The sequence below is a fragment of the Lissotriton vulgaris genome, chromosome 4_1 (genome assembly GCF_964263255.1).
Source record: "Lissotriton vulgaris chromosome 4_1, aLisVul1.2, whole genome shotgun sequence".
Taxonomy (NCBI): Eukaryota; Metazoa; Chordata; class Amphibia; order Caudata; family Salamandridae; genus Lissotriton; species Lissotriton vulgaris.
In genome coordinates this window covers 725,155,191-725,173,292 of record NC_141691.1, presented here as the reverse complement: position 1 = coordinate 725,173,292, position 18,102 = coordinate 725,155,191, and the positions used below count along the sequence as shown (strand labels likewise).

Sequence of the window (18,102 nt, the reverse complement as noted above, 5' to 3'; positions counted from 1 at the left end):
GTCAGCGATCTTGTGGTGGAAGAAGATGGCCAGGGAGTCGCAGAGTTCCTGTGAGGGCGGGATGTCATTGGTGTTGGCGCTGGAGAGTTCTTTAACGATGCGGAAGAGCTCTTTGCTGTAGTGTGCGTTGTTATCCAGGCGGTCTTTGAAGGAGGACCTCTTGGCTGATCTGATGAGGTGGCGGTGTCTGCAGATGGCGTCCTTGTGGGCTGTGTGGTTTTCCGGTGTACGTTTGTGGAGCCATTTCTTCGCCAGTTTCCGGCATGCACGCTTGGAGGCCAGGAGCTCGTGGGTGAACCAGGTGGCTCTCTTGCTGGCGTGGCTGTTGGGGGGTTTCTTCAGAGGGGCGAGGGTGTTGGCACAATCGTCGATCCACTGTCTGAGGTTGCGGGCTGCGGTGTCTGAATTGGTGGGGTCGGTGGGTGGGTTCTGGGAGAGGGTGGTGATCAGCTGGTCTTCGGTGACTTTGCTCAAGCAGTGGCGAGGCAGGTGTTGGGTGCGGTGGTGCGTGGTTGGTCTTTTGAAGGTGAAGTAGATGCAGCGGTGGTCGGTCCAGTGGGGTTCGGTGGTGTGGTCGAAGGTGACGTGGGTGCTTGTGGAGAAGACGGCTTCTAGCGTGGGGCTGGCGGCGTGGGTGGGTGCCGTGACGAGTTGTCTGAGGCCGAGGTTGGCGAGGTTGGCGATCAGCGTGGTGGAGTTGGCATCGTTGTCGTTCTCGAGGTGGAACTTCAGATCCCCGAGGAGGATGTAATCCGTGGAGGCGAGTGTGTGGGTGCTGGTGAGGTCGGCGATGGAGTCACTGAACTGGGCCCGGGTTCCGGGGGGTCTGTAGATGAGCGTTTCTCGGAGGGTGGTGTTGGGGTCGGTGTGGATCCGGGAGTGCATGTGTTCGGCGGTGTTGAGGGTGTCATCTGCGTGGGTGGTGACCTTGAGGGTGGACTTGTGGACGATAGCAGTTCCTCCTCCGATCCTATTGGCGCGGTCTCTGCGTGTGATCTTGTAGCTGTCTGGGATGGTAATGGAGATGTCTGGTGCAGAGGAGTAATTCCACCACGTCTCGGTCAGGAAGGCTACGTCCGGGGCAGTGGTGTCGAGTAGGTCTCAGAGTTCTACAGCATGTCTGTGTGTGGAGCGGGTGTTGAGAAGTATGCAGCGGGGGTGGTTGGGTCTTGTCCTTGATGGTTTGGTGGTTCTGTTGCAGGAGAAATTGCAGCTGCGGCAGGAGAAGGGTCCGTGGGTGATTTCGGGGCGGCCTGGATGCAGCTTTGGTCTCGGCCGGTGTTGAGAGCGTGGAGGGAGTCGGCGTCGTAGTTGAGTCTGGGTCTGGTGCGATGGGGTGCGCGGGATCCAGGGGTCCTGGGGCTGGGCGCGGTCCAGGCACGGACGGGCGCAGACGGGCTTGCCTTTGGCGCGCCTCCGGCACGCCAGCGGCGCGGCCGTGCATAGTCCTGCATTAAGAAGGGGTGGAGGGAGGGAGGAGCAGCTGGGAGACGGGAAACAAATGGGAAAGGAGAGGGCGGGGACGCAGGGGACACAGCGGTGGGAGAGGAATGCGGGGAGCGGGCGGGGAAAAACTTAAGGCACGGCACAGGGGGAAATTAAATAAAAACCCAGGCAACAGCAATTAGAGAAAAAAGAGGCAGCGATAGACTGAGGCAGCGCACAAAGAAGCAGGCAACAGATAAGGGCAACAGGTAACAGTATATGTTGAGTATGGGGATTATATCCACGTTAGGTCTTTAAACATTCCCTGAGACCCTCTTCTAATTGTTGTTTTGATAGTTTGATTATAGCCAAGAAGGGAGGAACTTGATGAGGGAGTTATGGAAGATTATAACTGAATTCCTATCCATATTTTTGGTCCATGGTAACTAATACCACCAAGAATATAAATATTGGGTTTATTTGCAGACTTCTGATATAGCTGCCAGTCATTTTGTCTTCTCCGGAAACATTTTGCATATAACGTTTGCTGCTATGGGAAAGTGCTTTTTTTAAATATAAAATTGTATATTTTCACAAATTGGTTTTAATTATAAGTAAATTACATATGAAAGCCTTTTCACTATCTTGGCCCAGAGTAACAGTTTGAGCAAAAATGTAAATGTTGGGGCTATGTGAAGACTTTACTATGACTGTTATTAATTTTACTTAGTTTGGCATAATTTACACATAACCTTTGTGACTATAGGGTATGGACTATTTACACAAAACTTGAACCTTTTATGAACTGTCCTTTCATGGAAGTCTTAATAATAACAAAGTATGAAAGTATGTGTGTATTTAACAGGGTTTATCTGATGATGGTAACGGATTTCAATATGTAATTTTAATAATATTATTTTTAACAATTGTGATCCAATTTTGCTATTTTTACATCTTACATCTTATATTTGTTACATCTACTTATTTCAAAAGATCTCAGCAAAACGTTTGCTTCAAGCCAGGTTGTTACTTGATATTATTAAATACTTTTAGAGCTGAGTCTGAAATAATAAAGACAGCTCCATCGCTCCATTTTCAGCAATTACTTGATTAAGAATATGTGGAAGTGTATCTCAGATTGAAAGGGAGGGTGGGGTGGGGGCAGGGCCAAGATGGCAGAGGGAGCAATCGCATAGAATCGAGCTCTGTCCTGACGCTGCAATATTTTATTCCTGACCTTCACGGGAAACTTGAACCCCACAACAATAGTTACTCCCGCCGTTGTAGCTGCTCCAGGGTATTCAGAGGCCAAAACAGTGAATTGCAGCGGGCTCGCTGTAGCATCAACAACGGCAGGGCAGAGCTGAACTGTCTGTACTTCAGGCCTAGAGGACGGGAGCATACGACCTTGTTCCCCGGGAGTGACTTGGAAGCTACTCACCGTGAGCGGCAAGACACGCAGCATCCTGCTGAGCCGGTGCCTACAGAGCATGTGCCTGAACATATCGTGACGAGAGAGGGTTGCTCTTGGGACCCATTACTGCATCAGGAGGCTGTAGAATGGAGTGGTGCCTGTGGTGTAGTGGGTCCAGGGCCCACATGCTACATCAGTAAGGCACACAGACACATGGCTACAGTATTCGTAACTGGCCCAGGGCACGTACGCCTGGCCCCTTTTATTTGCAGGATCACCTGACTGGTGACGCCTGTGATGGGTGGGTGAATAGTGTGGGTTACAAACAGGCAGAACACTGGAACGTGTCCAGCTGGACACTAGATCCCTCCCAAACTTTAATGAAAAGAAACAAACAAAAGTCAAACCTGTAAGAAAACAAATAAACAACACACAGCACCAAATGAGTCTCTTCAGGCCGTCAGCTAGGTAACGCTATAGCTTCGGACCACATGGTCAGGATGCTTTAGTCCGCCTTGGCGTTGGGAGTCTATTTACAAAGTTCAAGTATCGGTGCATCTGGAGCAGTGGTGGAGTCCACTCTGGAGATCTCACCTGTGCTGAGGTTCAGGTGGACAACAAACATACAGCGGTCGGCAATGACCTCGGTGTGTGAGGCCTTTCCTTGGAGGTGACATGCTTGATGGTCTTTCTAGCTCCTGCTGGCCAAGCGTGGGTGGGTGCGTGACGAGTTGTCTGAGGCCAAGGTTGGCGAGGTTGGCGATCAGCGTGGTGGAGTTGGCGTTGTTGTCGTTCTCGAGGTGGAACTTCAGATCCCCGAGGAGGATGTAATCCGTGGCGGCGAGTGTGTGGGTGCTGTTGAGGTCGCGATGGAGTCACTGAACTGGGCCCGGGGTTCGGGGGGTCTGTAGATGAGCGTTTCTCGGAGGGTGGTGTTGGGGTCGGTGTGGATCCGGGAGTGCATGTGTTCGGCGGTGTTGAGGGTGTCACCTGCGTGGGTGGTGACCTTGAGGGTGGACTTGTGGACGATAGCAGTTCCTCCTCTGATGCCATTGGCGCGGTCTCTGCGTGTGATCTTGTAGCTGTCTGGGATGGCAATGGAGATGTCTGGTGCAGAGGAGTCATTCCACCACGTCTCGGTCAGGAAGGCTATGTCCGGGGCAGTGGTGTCGAGTAGGTCTCAGAGTTCTACGGCGTGTCTGCGTGTGGAGCGGGTGTTGAGAAGTATGCAGCGGGGGTGGTTGGTTCTGGTCCTTGATGGTTTGGTGATTCTGTTGCAGGTGAAATTGCAGCTGCGGCAGGAGAAGGGTCCGTGGGTGATTTCAGGGCGGCCTGGATGCAGCTTTGGTCTCGGCCGGTGTTGAGAGCGTGGAGGGAGTCGGCGTCGTAGTTGAGTCTGGGTCTGGTGCGATGGGGTGCGCGGGGTCCAGGGGTCCTGGGGCTGGGCGCGGTCCAGGCATGGACGTGCGCAGACGAGCTTGCCTTTGGCGAGCCTCCGGCACGCCAGCGGCGCGGCCGTGCAGAGTCCTGCATTAAGAAGGGGTGGAGGGAGGGAGGAGCAGCTGGGAGGCGGGAAACAAATGGGAAAGGAGAGGCCGGGGACGCAGGGGACGCAGCGGTGGGAGAGGAATGCGGGGAGCGGGCGGGGTAAAACTTAAGGCACGGCACAGGGGGAAATTAAATAAAAACCCAGGCAACAGCAATTAGAGAAAAAAGAGGCAGCAATAGACGGAGGCAGCGCACAAAGAAGCAGGCCACAGATAGGGGCAACAGTTAACAACGCACAGAGAAGGCCAGGCAACAAATACAGGCAACAATTAACAACGTATGCACAGAGAAGACAGGCAACAATACAGTACAAGTGCAAGTTAGCAAACAAGAAGCAGGGCACAATGAGACAAGCAGCAGAACAGACCGAATACTTACCGCCCACCACTGGGAATGAGGCGCAGGCGGGAGCCTGCGGGTGGAGGATGGCCTCGAACTCCCAACAGCAGCGAGGGGCAGCAGGCAGCGGGCACAGCACCAGCAGGGAGTGCTGGAGCAGTGGGGGGGCGTCCTGGCCTGGGAACAGGTCAAGGTTCCCCTTTTGCACATAGAATATAGATAAGGTTCCATTTATCAGTGAGGTAGATTTTAGAATTGATCAGACCAGTGGGTATGTTTGTGTAGTATATGTTGAGTATGGGGATTATATCCACGTTAGGTCTTTAAACATTCCCTGAGACCCTCTTCTAATTGTTGTTTTGATAGTTTGATTATAGCCAAGAAGGGAGGAACTTGATGAGGGAGTTATGGAAGATTATAACTGAATTCCTATCCATATTTTTGGTCCATGGTAACTAATACCACCAAGAATATAAATATTGGGTTTATTTGCAGACTTCTGATATAGCTGCCAGTCATTTTGTCTTCTCCGGAAACATTTTGCATATAACGTTTGCTGCTATGGGAAAGTGCTTTTTTTAAATATAAAATTGTATATTTTCACAAATTGGTTTTAATTATAAGTAAATTACATATGAAAGCCTTTTCACTATCTTGGCCCAGAGTAACAGTTTGAGCAAAAATGTAAATGTTGGGGCTATGTGAAGACTTTACTATGACTGTTATTAATTTTACTTAGTTTGGCATAATTTACACATAACCTTTGTGACTATAGGGTATGGACTATTTACACAAAACTTGAACCTTTTATGAACTGTCCTTTTATGGAAGTCTTAATAATAACAAAGTATGAAAGTATGTGTGTATACGACAGGGTTTATCTGATGATGGTAACGGATTTCAATATGTAATTTTAATAATATTATTTTTAACAATTGTGATCCAATTTTGCTATTTTTACATCTTACATCTTATATTTGTTACATCTACTTATTTCAAAAGATCTCAGCAAAACGTTTGCTTCAAGCCAGGTTGTTACTTGATATTATAAAATACTTTTAGAGCTGAGTCTGAAATAATAAAGACAGCTCCATCGCTCCATTTTCAGCAATTACTTGATTAAGAATATGTGGAAGTGTATCTCAGATTGAAAGGGAGGGTGGGGTGGGGGCAGGGCCAAGATGGCAGAGGGAGCAATCGCATAGAATCGAGCTCTGTCCTGACGCTGCAATATTTTATTCCTGACCTTCACGGGAAACTTGAACCCCACAACAATAGTTACTCCCGCCGTTGTAGCTGCTCCAGGGTATTCAGAGGCCAAAACAGTGAATTGCAGCGGGCTCGCTGTAGCATCAACAATGGCAGGGCAGAGCTGAACTGTCTGTACTTCAGGCCTAGAGGACGGGAGCATACGACCTTGTTCCCCGGGAGTGACTTGGAAGCTACTCACCGTGAGCGGCAAGACACGCAGCATCCTGCTGAGACGGTGCCTACAGAGCATGTGCCTGAACATATCGTGACGAGAGAGGGTTGCTCTTGGGACCCATTACTGCATCAGGAGGCTGTAGAATGGAGTGGTGCCTGTGGTGTAGTGGGTCAAGGGCCCACATGCTACATCAGTAAGGCACACAGACACATGGCTACAGTATTCGTAACTGGCCCAGGGCACATACGCCTGGCCCCTTTTATTTGCAGGATCACCTGACTGGTGACGCCTGTGATGGGTGGGTGAATAGTGTGGGTTACAAACAGGCAGAACACTGGAACGTGTCCAGCTGGACACTAGATCCCTCCCAAACTTTAATGAAAAGAAACAAACAAAAGTCAAACCTGTAAGAAAACAAATAAACAACACACAGCACCAAATGAGTCTCTTCAGGCCGTCAGCTAGGTAACGCTATAGCTTCGGACCACATGGTCAGGATGCTTTAGTCCGCCTTGGCGTTGGGAGTCTATTTACAAAGTTCAAGTATCGGTGCATCTGGAGCAGTGGTGGAGTCCACTCTGGAGATCTCACCTGTGCTGAGGTTCAGGTGGACAACAAACATACAGCGGTCGGGGAGGACCTCGGTGTGTGAGGCCTTTCCTTGGAGGTGACATGCTTGATGGTCTTTCTAGCTCCTGCTGGCCAAGCGTGGGTGGGTGCGTGACGAGTTGTCTGAGGCCGAGGTTGGCGAGGTTGGCGATCAGCGTGGTGGAGTTGGCGTTGTTGTCGTTCTCGAGGTGGAACTTCAGATCCCCGAGGAGGATGTAATCCGTGGCGGCGAGTGTGTGGGTGCTGGTGAGGTCGCGATGGAGTCACTGAACTGGGCCCGGGGTTCGGGGGGTCTGTAGATGAGCGTTTCTCGGAGGGTGGTGTTGGGGTCGGTGTGGATCCGGGAGTGCATGTGTTCGGCGGTGTTGAGGGTGTCATCTGCGTGGGTGGTGACCTTGAGGGTGGACTTGTGGACGATAGCAGTTCCTCCTCTGATGCCATTGGCGCGGTCTCTGCGTGTGATCTTGTAGCTGTCTGGGATGGCAATGGAGATGTCTGGTGCAGAGGAGTCATTCCACCACGTCTCGGTCAGGAAGGCTATGTCCGGGGCAGTGGTGTCGAGTAGGTCTCAGAGTTCTACGGCGTGTCTGCGTGTGGAGCGGGTGTTGAGAAGTATGCAGCGGGGGTGGTTGGTTCTGGTCCTTGATGGTTTGGTGATTCTGTTGCAGGTGAAATTGCAGCTGCGGCAGGAGAAGGGTCCGTGGGTGATTTCAGGGCGGCCTGAATGCAGCTTTGGTCTCGGCCGGTGTTGAGAGCGTGGAGGGAGTCGGCGTCGTAGTTGAGTCTGGGTCTGGTGCGATGGGGTGCGCGGGGTCCAGGGGTCCTGGGGCTGGGCGCGGTCCAGGCATGGACGGGCGCAGACGGGCTTGCCTTTGGCGCGCCTCCGGCACGCCAGCGGCGCGGCCGTGCAGAGTCCTGCATTAAGAAGGGGTGGAGGGAGGGAGGAGCAGCTGGGAGGCGGGAAACAAATGGGAAAGGAGAGGCCGGGGACGCAGGGGACGCAGCGGTGGGAGAGGAATGCGGGGAGCGGGCGGGGTAAAACTTAAGGCACGGCACAGGGGGAAATTAAATAAAAACCCAGGCAACAGCAATTAGAGAAAAAAGAGGCAGCAATAGACTGAGGCAGCGCACAAAGAAGCAGGCCACAGATAGGGGCAACAGTTAACAACGCACAGAGAAGGCCAGGCAACAAATACAGGCAACAATTAACAACGTACGCACAGAGAAGACAGGCAACAATACAGTACAAGTGCAAGTTAGCAAACAAGAAGCAGGGCACAATGAGACAAGCAGCAGAACAGACCGAATACTTACCGCCCACCACTGGGAATGAGGCGCAGGCGGGAGCCTGTGGGTGGAGGATGGCCTCGAACTCCCAACAGCAGCGAGGGGCAGCAGGCAGCGGGCACAGCACCAGCAGGGAGTGCTGGAGCAGTGGGGGGGCGTCCTGGCCTGGGAACAGGTCAAGGTTCCCCTTTTGCACATAGAATATAGATAAGGTTCCATTTATCAGTGAGGTAGATTTTAGAATTGATCAGACCAGTGTGTATGTTTGTGTAGTATATGTTGAGTATGGGGATTATATCCACGTTAGGTCTTTAAACATTCCCTGAGACCCTCTTCTAATTGTTGTTTTGATAGTTTGATTATAGCCAAGAAGGGAGGAACTTGATGAGGGAGTTATGGAAGATTATAACTGAATTCCTATCCATATTTTTGGTCCATGGTAACTAATACCACCAAGAATATAAATATTGGGTTTATTTGCAGACTTCTGATATAGCTGCCAGTCATTTTGTCTTCTCCGGAAACATTTTGCATATAACGTTTGCTGCTATGGGAAAGTGCTTTTTTTAAATATAAAATTGTATATTTTCACAAATTGGTTTTAATTATAAGTAAATTACATATGAAAGCCTTTTCACTATCTTGGCCCAGAGTAACAGTTTGAGCAAAAATGTAAATGTTGGGGCTATGTGAAGACTTTACTATGACTGTTATTAATTTTACTTAGTTTGGCATAATTTACACATAACCTTTGTGACTATAGGGTATGGACTATTTACACAAAACTTGAACCTTTTATGAACTGTCCTTTTATGGAAGTCTTAATAATAACAAAGTATGAAAGTATGTGTGTATATGACAGGGTTTATCTGATGATGGTAACGGATTTCAATATGTAATTTTAATAATATTATTTTTAACAATTGTGATCCAATTTTGCTATTTTTACATCTTATATCTTATATTTGTTACATCTACTTATTTCAAAAGATCTCAGCAAAACGTTTGCTTCAAGCCAGGTTGTTACTTGATATTATAAAATACTTTTAGAGCTGAGTCTGAAATAATAAAGACAGCTCCATCGCTCCATTTTCAGCAATTACTTGATTAAGAATATGTGGAAGTGTATCTCAGATTGAAAGGGAGGGTGGGGTGGGGGCAGGGCCAAGATGGCAGAGGAAGCAATCGCATAGAATCGAGCTCTGTCCTGACGCTGCAATATTTTATTCCTGACCTTCACGGGAAACTTGAACCCCACAACAATAGTTACTCCCGCCGTTGTAGCTGCTCCAGGGTATTCAGAGGCCAAAACAGTGAATTGCAGCGGGCTCGCTGTAGCATCAACAATGGCAGGGCAGAGCTGAACTGTCTGTACTTCAGGCCTAGAGGACGGGAGCATACGACCTTGTTCCCCGGGAGTGACTTGGAAGCTACTCACCGTGAGCGGCAAGACACGCAGCATCCTGCTGAGCCGGTGCCTACAGAGCATGTGCCTGAACATATCGTGACGAGAGAGGGTTGCTATTGGGACCCATTACTGCATCAGGAGGCTGTAGAATGGAGTGGTGCCTGTGGTGTAGTGGGTCAAGGGCCCACATGCTACATCAGTAAGGCACACAGACACATGGCTACAGTATTCGTAACTGGCCCAGGGCACATACGCCTGGCCCCTTTTATTTGCAGGATCACCTGACTGGTGACGCCTGTGATGGGTGGGTGAATAGCGTGGGTTACAAACAGGCAGAACACTGGAACGTGTCCAGCTGGACACTAGATCCCTCCCAAACTTTAATGAAAAGAAACAAACAAAAGTCAAACCTGTAAGAAAACAAATAAACAACACACAGCACCAAATGAGTCTCTTCAGGCCGTCAGCTAGGTAACGCTATAGCTTCGGACCACATGGTCAGGATGCTTTAGTCCGCCTTGGCGTTGGGAGTCTATTTACAAAGGTCAAGTATCGGTGCATCTGGAGCAGTGGTGGAGTCCACTCTGGAGATCTCACCTGTGCTGAGGTTCAGGTGGACAACAAACATACAGCGGTCGGGGATGACCTCGGTGTGTGAGGCCTTTCCTTGGAGGTGACATGCTTGATGGTCTTTCTAGCTCCTGCTGGCCAAGCGTGGGTGGGTGCGTGACGAGATGTCTGAGGCCGAGGTTGGCGAGGTTGGCGATCAGCGTGGTGGAGTTGGCGTTGTTGTCGTTCTCGAGGTGGAACTTCAGATCCCCGAGGAGGATGTAATCCGTGGCGGCGAGTGTGTGGGTGCTGGTGAGGTCGCGATGGAGTCACTGAACCGGGCCCGGGGTTCGGGGGGTCTGTAGATGAGCGTTTCTCGGAGGGTGGTGTTGGGGTCGGTGTGGATCCGGGAGTGCATGTGTTCGGCGGTGTTGAGGGTGTCATCTGCGTGGGTGGTGACCTTGAGGGTGGACTTGTGGACAATAGCAGTTCCTCCTCTGATGCCATTGGCGCGGTCTCTGCGTGTGATCTTGTAGCTGTCTGGGATGGCAATGGAGATGTCTGGTGCAGAGGAGTCATTCCACCACGTCTCGGTCAGGAAGGCTATGTCCGGGGCAGTGGTGTCGAGTAGGTCTCAGAGTTCTACGGCGTGTCTGCGTGTGGAGCGGGTGTTGAGAAGTATGCAGCGGGGGTGGTTGGTTCTGGTCCTTGATGGTTTGGTGATTCTGTTGCAGGTGAAATAGCAGCTGCGGCAGGAGAAGGGTCCGTGGGTGATTTCAGGGCGGCCTGAATGCAGCTTTGGTCTCGGCCGGTGTTGAGAGCGTGGAGGGAGTCGGCGTCGTAGTTGAGTCTGGGTCTGGTGCGATGGGGTGCGCGGGGTCCAGGGGTCCTGGGGCTGGGCGCGGTCCAGGCATGGACGGGCGCAGACGGGCTTGCCTTTGGCGCGCCTCCGGCACGCCAGCGGCGCGGCCGTGCAGAGTTCTGCATTAAGAAGGGGTGGAGGGAGGGAGGAGCAGCTGGGAGGCGGGAAACAAATGGGAAAGGAGAGGCCGGGGACGCAGGGGACGCAGCGGTGGGAGAGGAATGCGGGGAGCGGGCGGGGTAAAACTTAAGGCACGGCACAGGGGGAAATTAAATAAAAACCCAGGCAACAGCAATTAGAGAAAAAAGAGGCAGCAATACACTGAGGCAGCGCACAAAGAAGCAGGCCACAGATAGGGGCAACAGTTAACAACGCACAGAGAAGGCCAGGCAACAAATACAGGCAACAATTAACAACGTACGCACAGAGAAGACAGGCAACAATACAGTACAAGTGCAAGTTAGCAAACAAGAAGCAGAGCACAATGAGACAAGCAGCAGAACAGACCGAATACTTACCGCCCACCACTGGGAATGAGGCGCAGGCGAGAGCCTGCGGGTGGAGGATGGCCTTGAACTCCCAACAGCAGCGAGGGGCAGCAGGCAGCGGGCACAGCACCAGCAGGGAGTGCTGGAGCAGTGGGGGGGCGTCCTGGCCTGGGAACAGGTCAAGGTTCCCCTTTTGCACATAGAATATAGATAAGGTTCCATTTATCAGTGAGGTAGATTTTAGAATTGATCAGACCAGTGGGTATGTTTGTGTAGTATATGTTGAGTATGGGGATTATATCCACGTTAGGTCTTTAAACATTCCCTGAGACCCTCTTCTAATTGTTGTTTTGATAGTTTGATTATAGCCAAGAAGGGAGGAACTTGATGAGGGAGTTATGGAAGATTATAACTGAATTCCTATCCATATTTTTGGTCCATGGTAACTAATACCACCAAGAATATAAATATTGGGTTTATTTGCAGACTTCTGATATAGCTGCCAGTCATTTTGTCTTCTCCGGAATCATTTTGCATATAACGTTTGCTGCTATGGGAAAGTGCTTTTTTTAAATATAAAATTGTATATTTTCACAAATTGGTTTTAATTATAAGTAAATTACATATGAAAGCCTTTCACTATCTTGGCCCAGAGTAACAGTTTGAGCAAAAATGTAAATGTTGGGGCTATGTGAAGACTTTACTATGACTGTTATTAATTTTACTTAGTTTGGCATAATTTACACATAACCTTTGTGACTATAGGGTATGGACTATTTACACAAAACTTGAACCTTTTATGAACTGTCCTTTTATGGAAGTCTTAATAATAACAAAGTATGAAAGTATGTGTGTATTTAACAGGGTTTATCTGTTGATGGTAATGGTTTTCAATATGTAATTTTAATAATATTATTTTTATACAATTGTGATCAAATTTTGCTATAATCTGCCTTATCCTACTGCGACCTCATTAGCGATACAAATCTTAATGAAAAGTGTTGAATTACATTGAGTGTGGTTCCCTTGACTAGATGATTGAGTTGAGAAGGAGCTGAAAATGTGCCACATTTGCCATTGCTTGTCGCCTAAGGTGCTGCAACACCCAGAGACAATGTATGACTTTCCTGCTTATGCCTTGGAGAGAGTTGCAGTTTACTTTTTTGGACCTTTAGGAAATGGACACCATCTCATGGTAGTCATCGGTGAATATTCACGTTTTTGCTTGGTGGAAGACCTGTCTTCGAGAACCCATGATAAGGTTATAGAATGACCTGTTCACAACTTTGCAACATGGGGCATTCCTGAAATCCTGAAATCTGATAATGATCTACCCTTCAACAACAAAGAGTTTCTCATTCGACTCAACATCAAACACCAAAAGAGTGCACCTCTCTGGCCCCAAGCCACTGGTATAGTTGAATGATTCCTAAGCATCCTCAAAAGAGTCATCCTGCAAGCGTCCATGGAACAAATTGATCTTAACCAAGCCATGTGCAAGGCCCTCCGGGCCTATTGATCAACTTCCTCACTCTACAACTGGTGGGAGCCAAGCCACCTTGCTATTTGGAAGAGGCTTCAGAACAACACATTCCTCAATGGACCTTTGATCAATCAGTGAATACTGACCAAGCTCGAGACACTGACTTGGCTTGAAAAAAGGAAAATGAAAATATATGCCGATCAGCGTCATCATGCCCAGGAGAAAGTCTTTGACAAAGGAGACTGGGTATTGGTTAAACAGAAATGAAGACGGAAAATGGACACTCCTTTTGCCACTGATCCTCTGCAGGTTGTCGCGTGTAAGGTACATGTGATAACAGCACATCGTCCCAGATAATCTATCACTCAGGACACATCACATTTGTTTCTTTTTTAAATGTTGGTTAATAAGCATACTTTCTATAGTGCTTCACACCGCATTTAGTATCAGCGGTTAGTTTTGAAACAATTTAAGCGAGGTAAGAAAATGCTAGCTAAAATACAAATCTCATTATCGAACAGGGGGTTGGTGTTAGGGAACTGTGACCAAAGCCAAGAGACCACGTTGTGAGAGGATATGGGTAGGAGAATGACAGAGAGCAGTCCACGGACATAGCAGAAGAACACTGGAAAATGAATGATAGGCTGATGTTGCTGTTAGCTGGGCACATGGTCAGCAAACGTCTGTTAACGAAAAAAGAGGCCTGGCTGAACTACAAGTGAGGGGAACAGAGCAGAAAACAAGAATAGTGGGAGATCACTGGAAAACAGGCAGAAGATCTGACAGCCAAGTCAAGTATTGCACACTGCACTGCCAAATAGACTGTGATGTTTTTTTTCCAGTCTAGCCCCGTTCTGCCAGTTTTTTCTGCTCTGTGGCCATGACTACTGCTGCAGCCTGGCCTCTTTTGCCCCTGGGGAAAGTCGGCAAAAGAGAGGGGAAAGACTTTCTCCACAGAGAAAAATATTTTCCAATTGGAGAAAAAAAATGTACAATTGCACACAAGATCCTATTCCCCTAAGAGGAGTTCTCTGCTATGGATAACTCTGAACAGCAGCAATACAAGTCCACTTCACAGCTCCTTACCTTCGAAGGAATCGACCTGGAAATCTGCACCTGGCAAAGCTTTCCAGGCACACAAATGAGAAGGCCGGTGAATAGCAAAAAGTTGGTATTGTACGTTCAGAGCCCTATTATTATCTGGAGGAGAAACAATTTCACTAGCCACGTATTGTTCCAGCTGTCTTGAATTGAAATAGTTTAGAAATTATCTAAGTAAATACTCACATATAAGTATTGACAGTGAATTCTACATATGTTATGAGTTTCCTATGGTCCTCTTCCATACCCCATTTTTATTATCCAAAGGAAAGATACTTTAACTAGCCCCATTTTTTCCTCCATCCCTCTTAATTAGTAAATAATTTATAAATGATACTGATAAATACACATATATAAATAATGATAGTGAATTATACATATTGTATAGCAACTTTATAGTTCTCTTTCCTACCCTATTAATGTTTAAAGGAAAGATACTTGTATAAGGGGAACAGCCTTTACAACGCGGGTATTACCACACGCTGCCATTACTACGCTGCTTTTACAACGCAAGTCGTTTCAACGACTTGCGCTGAAGGGCGCTGTTGGCAAAGGAATAATTTAATTTTCTATTCCAACACCTTCCCTACTGTCAACGTGGGTTGGAGTTGGGATAGAAAATTAAACTATTCCAGTATCCAGCCCTCACAGCGCAGGTCATTGTAACGACTTGCGTTGTAAAAACAGCGTTGTAATGGCACGCGTGGTAATAGCCCGCGTTGTAGTGAAATTCATCCCTTTTATAAGTCACGTTTCATCCAGCTGTCTTGATTAGCAGTTTATAAGTTACATTCATGAATAGCCACATCAAGGTATTAACAGTGAATACTGTATTTTCTGGCGTATAAGACGACTTTTTAACCCTTGAAAATCTTTTCAAAAGTTGGGGGTCGTCTTATACGCCGGTGTCATTTAATATGCAAGCGAATATAGCCCAAACCCTATATTTTAAAAGGAAAAGTAGGAGGTCGTCTTATACGCCGAGTCGTCTTATACGCCAGAAAATAAGGTACACAAATGTTTTCGATATTTTGTAGTTTTCTTCAATACCACATCATTAGCCAGAGGAAAGATGCTTTCCCTAGTCACAATTTCTTCCAGCTGTTTTGTTTTGGCAAATTGCTCAAAATGTAGTCTAATAAATACACACCTATAGGCACTGATAATTTACTAAATATATTTTTGGACAGTTTTGGGATTCTTCCATACTCTATTATTATCCAGCGGGAAATACTTTCACTAGTCAAGTTTTCTTCCAGCTGTCTTGATTAGTAAATGTACTGATGGATAACCAGGTCCAAATATTAACAGTGAACCATACATATTAAATGTGAATGTGCAAAAATGTATGCAAGGTCGAAGTTTGGTGCTTTAGTGTTAAAATCCTTACCTTTTCCCCATGCGTTTGCAACACTTTATGAAACTGCTGTTTCCAGCTGCCATTCTCAGCCAGCATTTGGGTATTGAGGTCTTTCATTACCGTGGCCTGTTGGTGCAATAGGAGGTTCTCCTTCATTACTACATCCATATGCTGCTTCAGGTTCTCTGTCTCTGCATGCTCATTTTCAAAGTTTGCCTTAAACATCTTCACTTCGGACAAAAGCCAAGAATACTTGGACTCAAACTGTTCCTTTTCGGCTACCCTGATGTCAGTCTCTTGCCGCAGTTCCTCCTGCAAGACTTGCAACTGCTTTTCCCCACTTTCTTCCTTTTCCATGAGTCGCTGTATCTCCATCATAGAGGTTTTCATCTCATTTTCCAGCTTTGTATTAATATGTTGCAGTTCTTCAATTTCCTCTTCCTTCTTACTGATGGTATAGTCCATTTCTAAGCACTGATTCATTATTTTAATCCTCTCACCCTCCTCTGCCTTTTGCTTCTCCTGCAAAAGGCTGTAATCTTTCCTCAGTTCGTCGAGTTCTCTTTTCAGAGCATCGCCTGTAGCCTCAGACTCAATTCTGGTCATCAGTGATATATTATTGTATTGCAGATCCATAATTTGAGTTTGCTGCCTTTTCTTGTCCTGTTCTAACGTCTTAATGGTCTCGTTCAACTCAATAGTTGTTTGCTTCAGTTGTAGTTTTTCATTGGCAAGCTGTGCATTTTTTGTTTGGTACATATTAAGAATTGTTTCATATGCACTTAGACAGTGGTTTGCTTCTTTTAGTTTTTCTATGTCTTCCTGAAGGTTGGCTACCTGAATACTTAAGACGCTGTTTGAACGTGCTGGCACAATTCCTTTATTACCTCTGTCTTCTGAATGCATTTTCTGGTGGGATATGACAACTATATTTTGCTGCTCGGGAGCTGGGAAGTTTCCATGTGCTTCAGAGTAGTTCACTTCAATCTATTTTGAAACAAAGAAAAAAAAGGCAGGCAGTTTATAGTCTTAAATTTAAGGACCCAAAATAATTTTGTTACATCTACTTATTTCAAAAGATCTCAGCAAAACGTTTGCTTCAAGCCAGGTTGTTACTTGATATTATTAAATACTTTTAGAGCTGAGTCTGAAATAATAAAGACAGCTCCATCGCTCCATTTTCAGCAATTACTTGATTAAGAAAATGTGGAAGTGTATCTCAGATTGAAAGGGAGGGTGGGGTGGGGGCAGGGCCAAGATGGCAGAGTGAGCAATCGCATAGAATCGAGCTCTGTCCTGACGCTGCAATATTTTATTCCTGACCTTCACGGGAAACTTGAACCCCACAACAATAGTTACTCCCGCCGTTGTAGCTGCTCCAGGGTATTCAGAGCCCAAAACAGTGAATTGGAGCGGGCTCGCTGTAGCATCAACAACGGCAGGGCAGAGCTGAACTGTCTGTACTTCAGGCCTAGAGGACGGGAGCATACGACCTTGTTCCCCGCGAGTGACTTGGAAGCTACTCACCGTGAGCGGCAAGACACGCAGCATCCTGCTGAGCCGGTGCCTACAGAGCGTGTGCCTGAACATATCGTGACGAGAGAGGGCTGCTCTTGGGACCCATTACTGCATCAGGAGGCTGTAGAATGGAGTGGTGCCTGTGATGTAGTGGGTCCAGGGCCCACATGCTACATCAGTAAGGCACACAGACACATGGCTACAGTATTCGTAACTGGCCCAGGGCACGTGCGCCTGGCCCCTTTTATTTGCATGATCACCTGACTGGTGACGCCTGTGATGGGTGGGTGAATAGTGTGGGTTACAAACAGGCAGAACACTGGAACATGTCCAGCCGGACACTAGATCCCTCCCAAACTTTAATGAAAAGAAACAAACAAAAGTCCAACCTGTAAGAAAACAAATAAACAACACACAGCACCAAATGAGTCTCTTCAGGCCGTCAGCCAGGAAGCGCTATAGCTTCGGACCACATGGTCAGGATGCTTTAGTCCGCCTTGGCGTTGGGAGTCTATTTACAAAGTTCAAGTATCGGTGCATCTGGAGCAGTGGTGGAGTCCACTCTGGAGATCTCGCCTGTGCTGAGGTTCAGGTGGATGACAAACATACAGCGGTCGGGGATGACCTCGGTGTGTGAGGCCCTTCTTTGGAGGTGACATGCTTGATGGTCTTTCTAGCTCCTGCTGGCCAAGCAGCTTCAGACTTGCCTCTCTCATGACTGGACTCCTCTCTCACTGGAGCCTCCTGGAGGGCTTTCCTGCTTGACTGGACTCCTCTCTCACTGGAGCCTCCTGGAGGGCTTTCCTGATGGGCTGCCATGGGACCGTATGGACTGTGCGGACTTCTTGTAGGCCCACGCGAAGGCATCGCTGAGGAACTGCCAACAGGACTCACAGCCAAGTCGCTCATGTAGCCGCAGAGGGTGGTGTCTCCGCCTAGATGTTCTTCAGGACTTAGGTTCTGTGCATTCCTCTGATGGTCTTTGGGGTGACCTGTCTTTGACTGTGACATCCATGCTTCCTGTGCCTGTCATGGAGCTGCTGCAGACGCATCTCTCCCATTCGGATTGCCCTCTCACAGGTACTCCATCAAGGCCCTTGCCCCTGGATTGCCACGTAACCGTGTGGGCTGTGCAGGCCTTTTCATAGGCCGCACTGAGGGGTCACTGCTGAACTCGACACGGCCTAGTCTTGTGTAACCCCAAGAGTGGATATTCCAATGGTCGGGTATGCTCTTCTTCGGCTGGCTTCAGGTTGACGGGGCACACAGAAGGGTCCTGGATGGC

The 18,102-nt window shown here is 48.0% G+C and overlaps 1 protein-coding gene across 1 annotated transcript in view; it reads right to left on the bottom strand.

Annotated features, from left to right (window-relative positions):
* Positions 1 to 18,102, bottom strand: part of CAGE1 (cancer antigen 1) — a 1,013,025-nt gene that overhangs the window by 706,936 nt on the left and 287,987 nt on the right. The window contains exon 5 of the mRNA XM_086966850.1: positions 15,330 to 16,286. Coding sequence (XP_086822976.1) covers positions 15,330 to 16,286 — 957 coding nt within the window. The remainder of the gene's footprint in view (positions 1 to 15,329; positions 16,287 to 18,102) is intronic.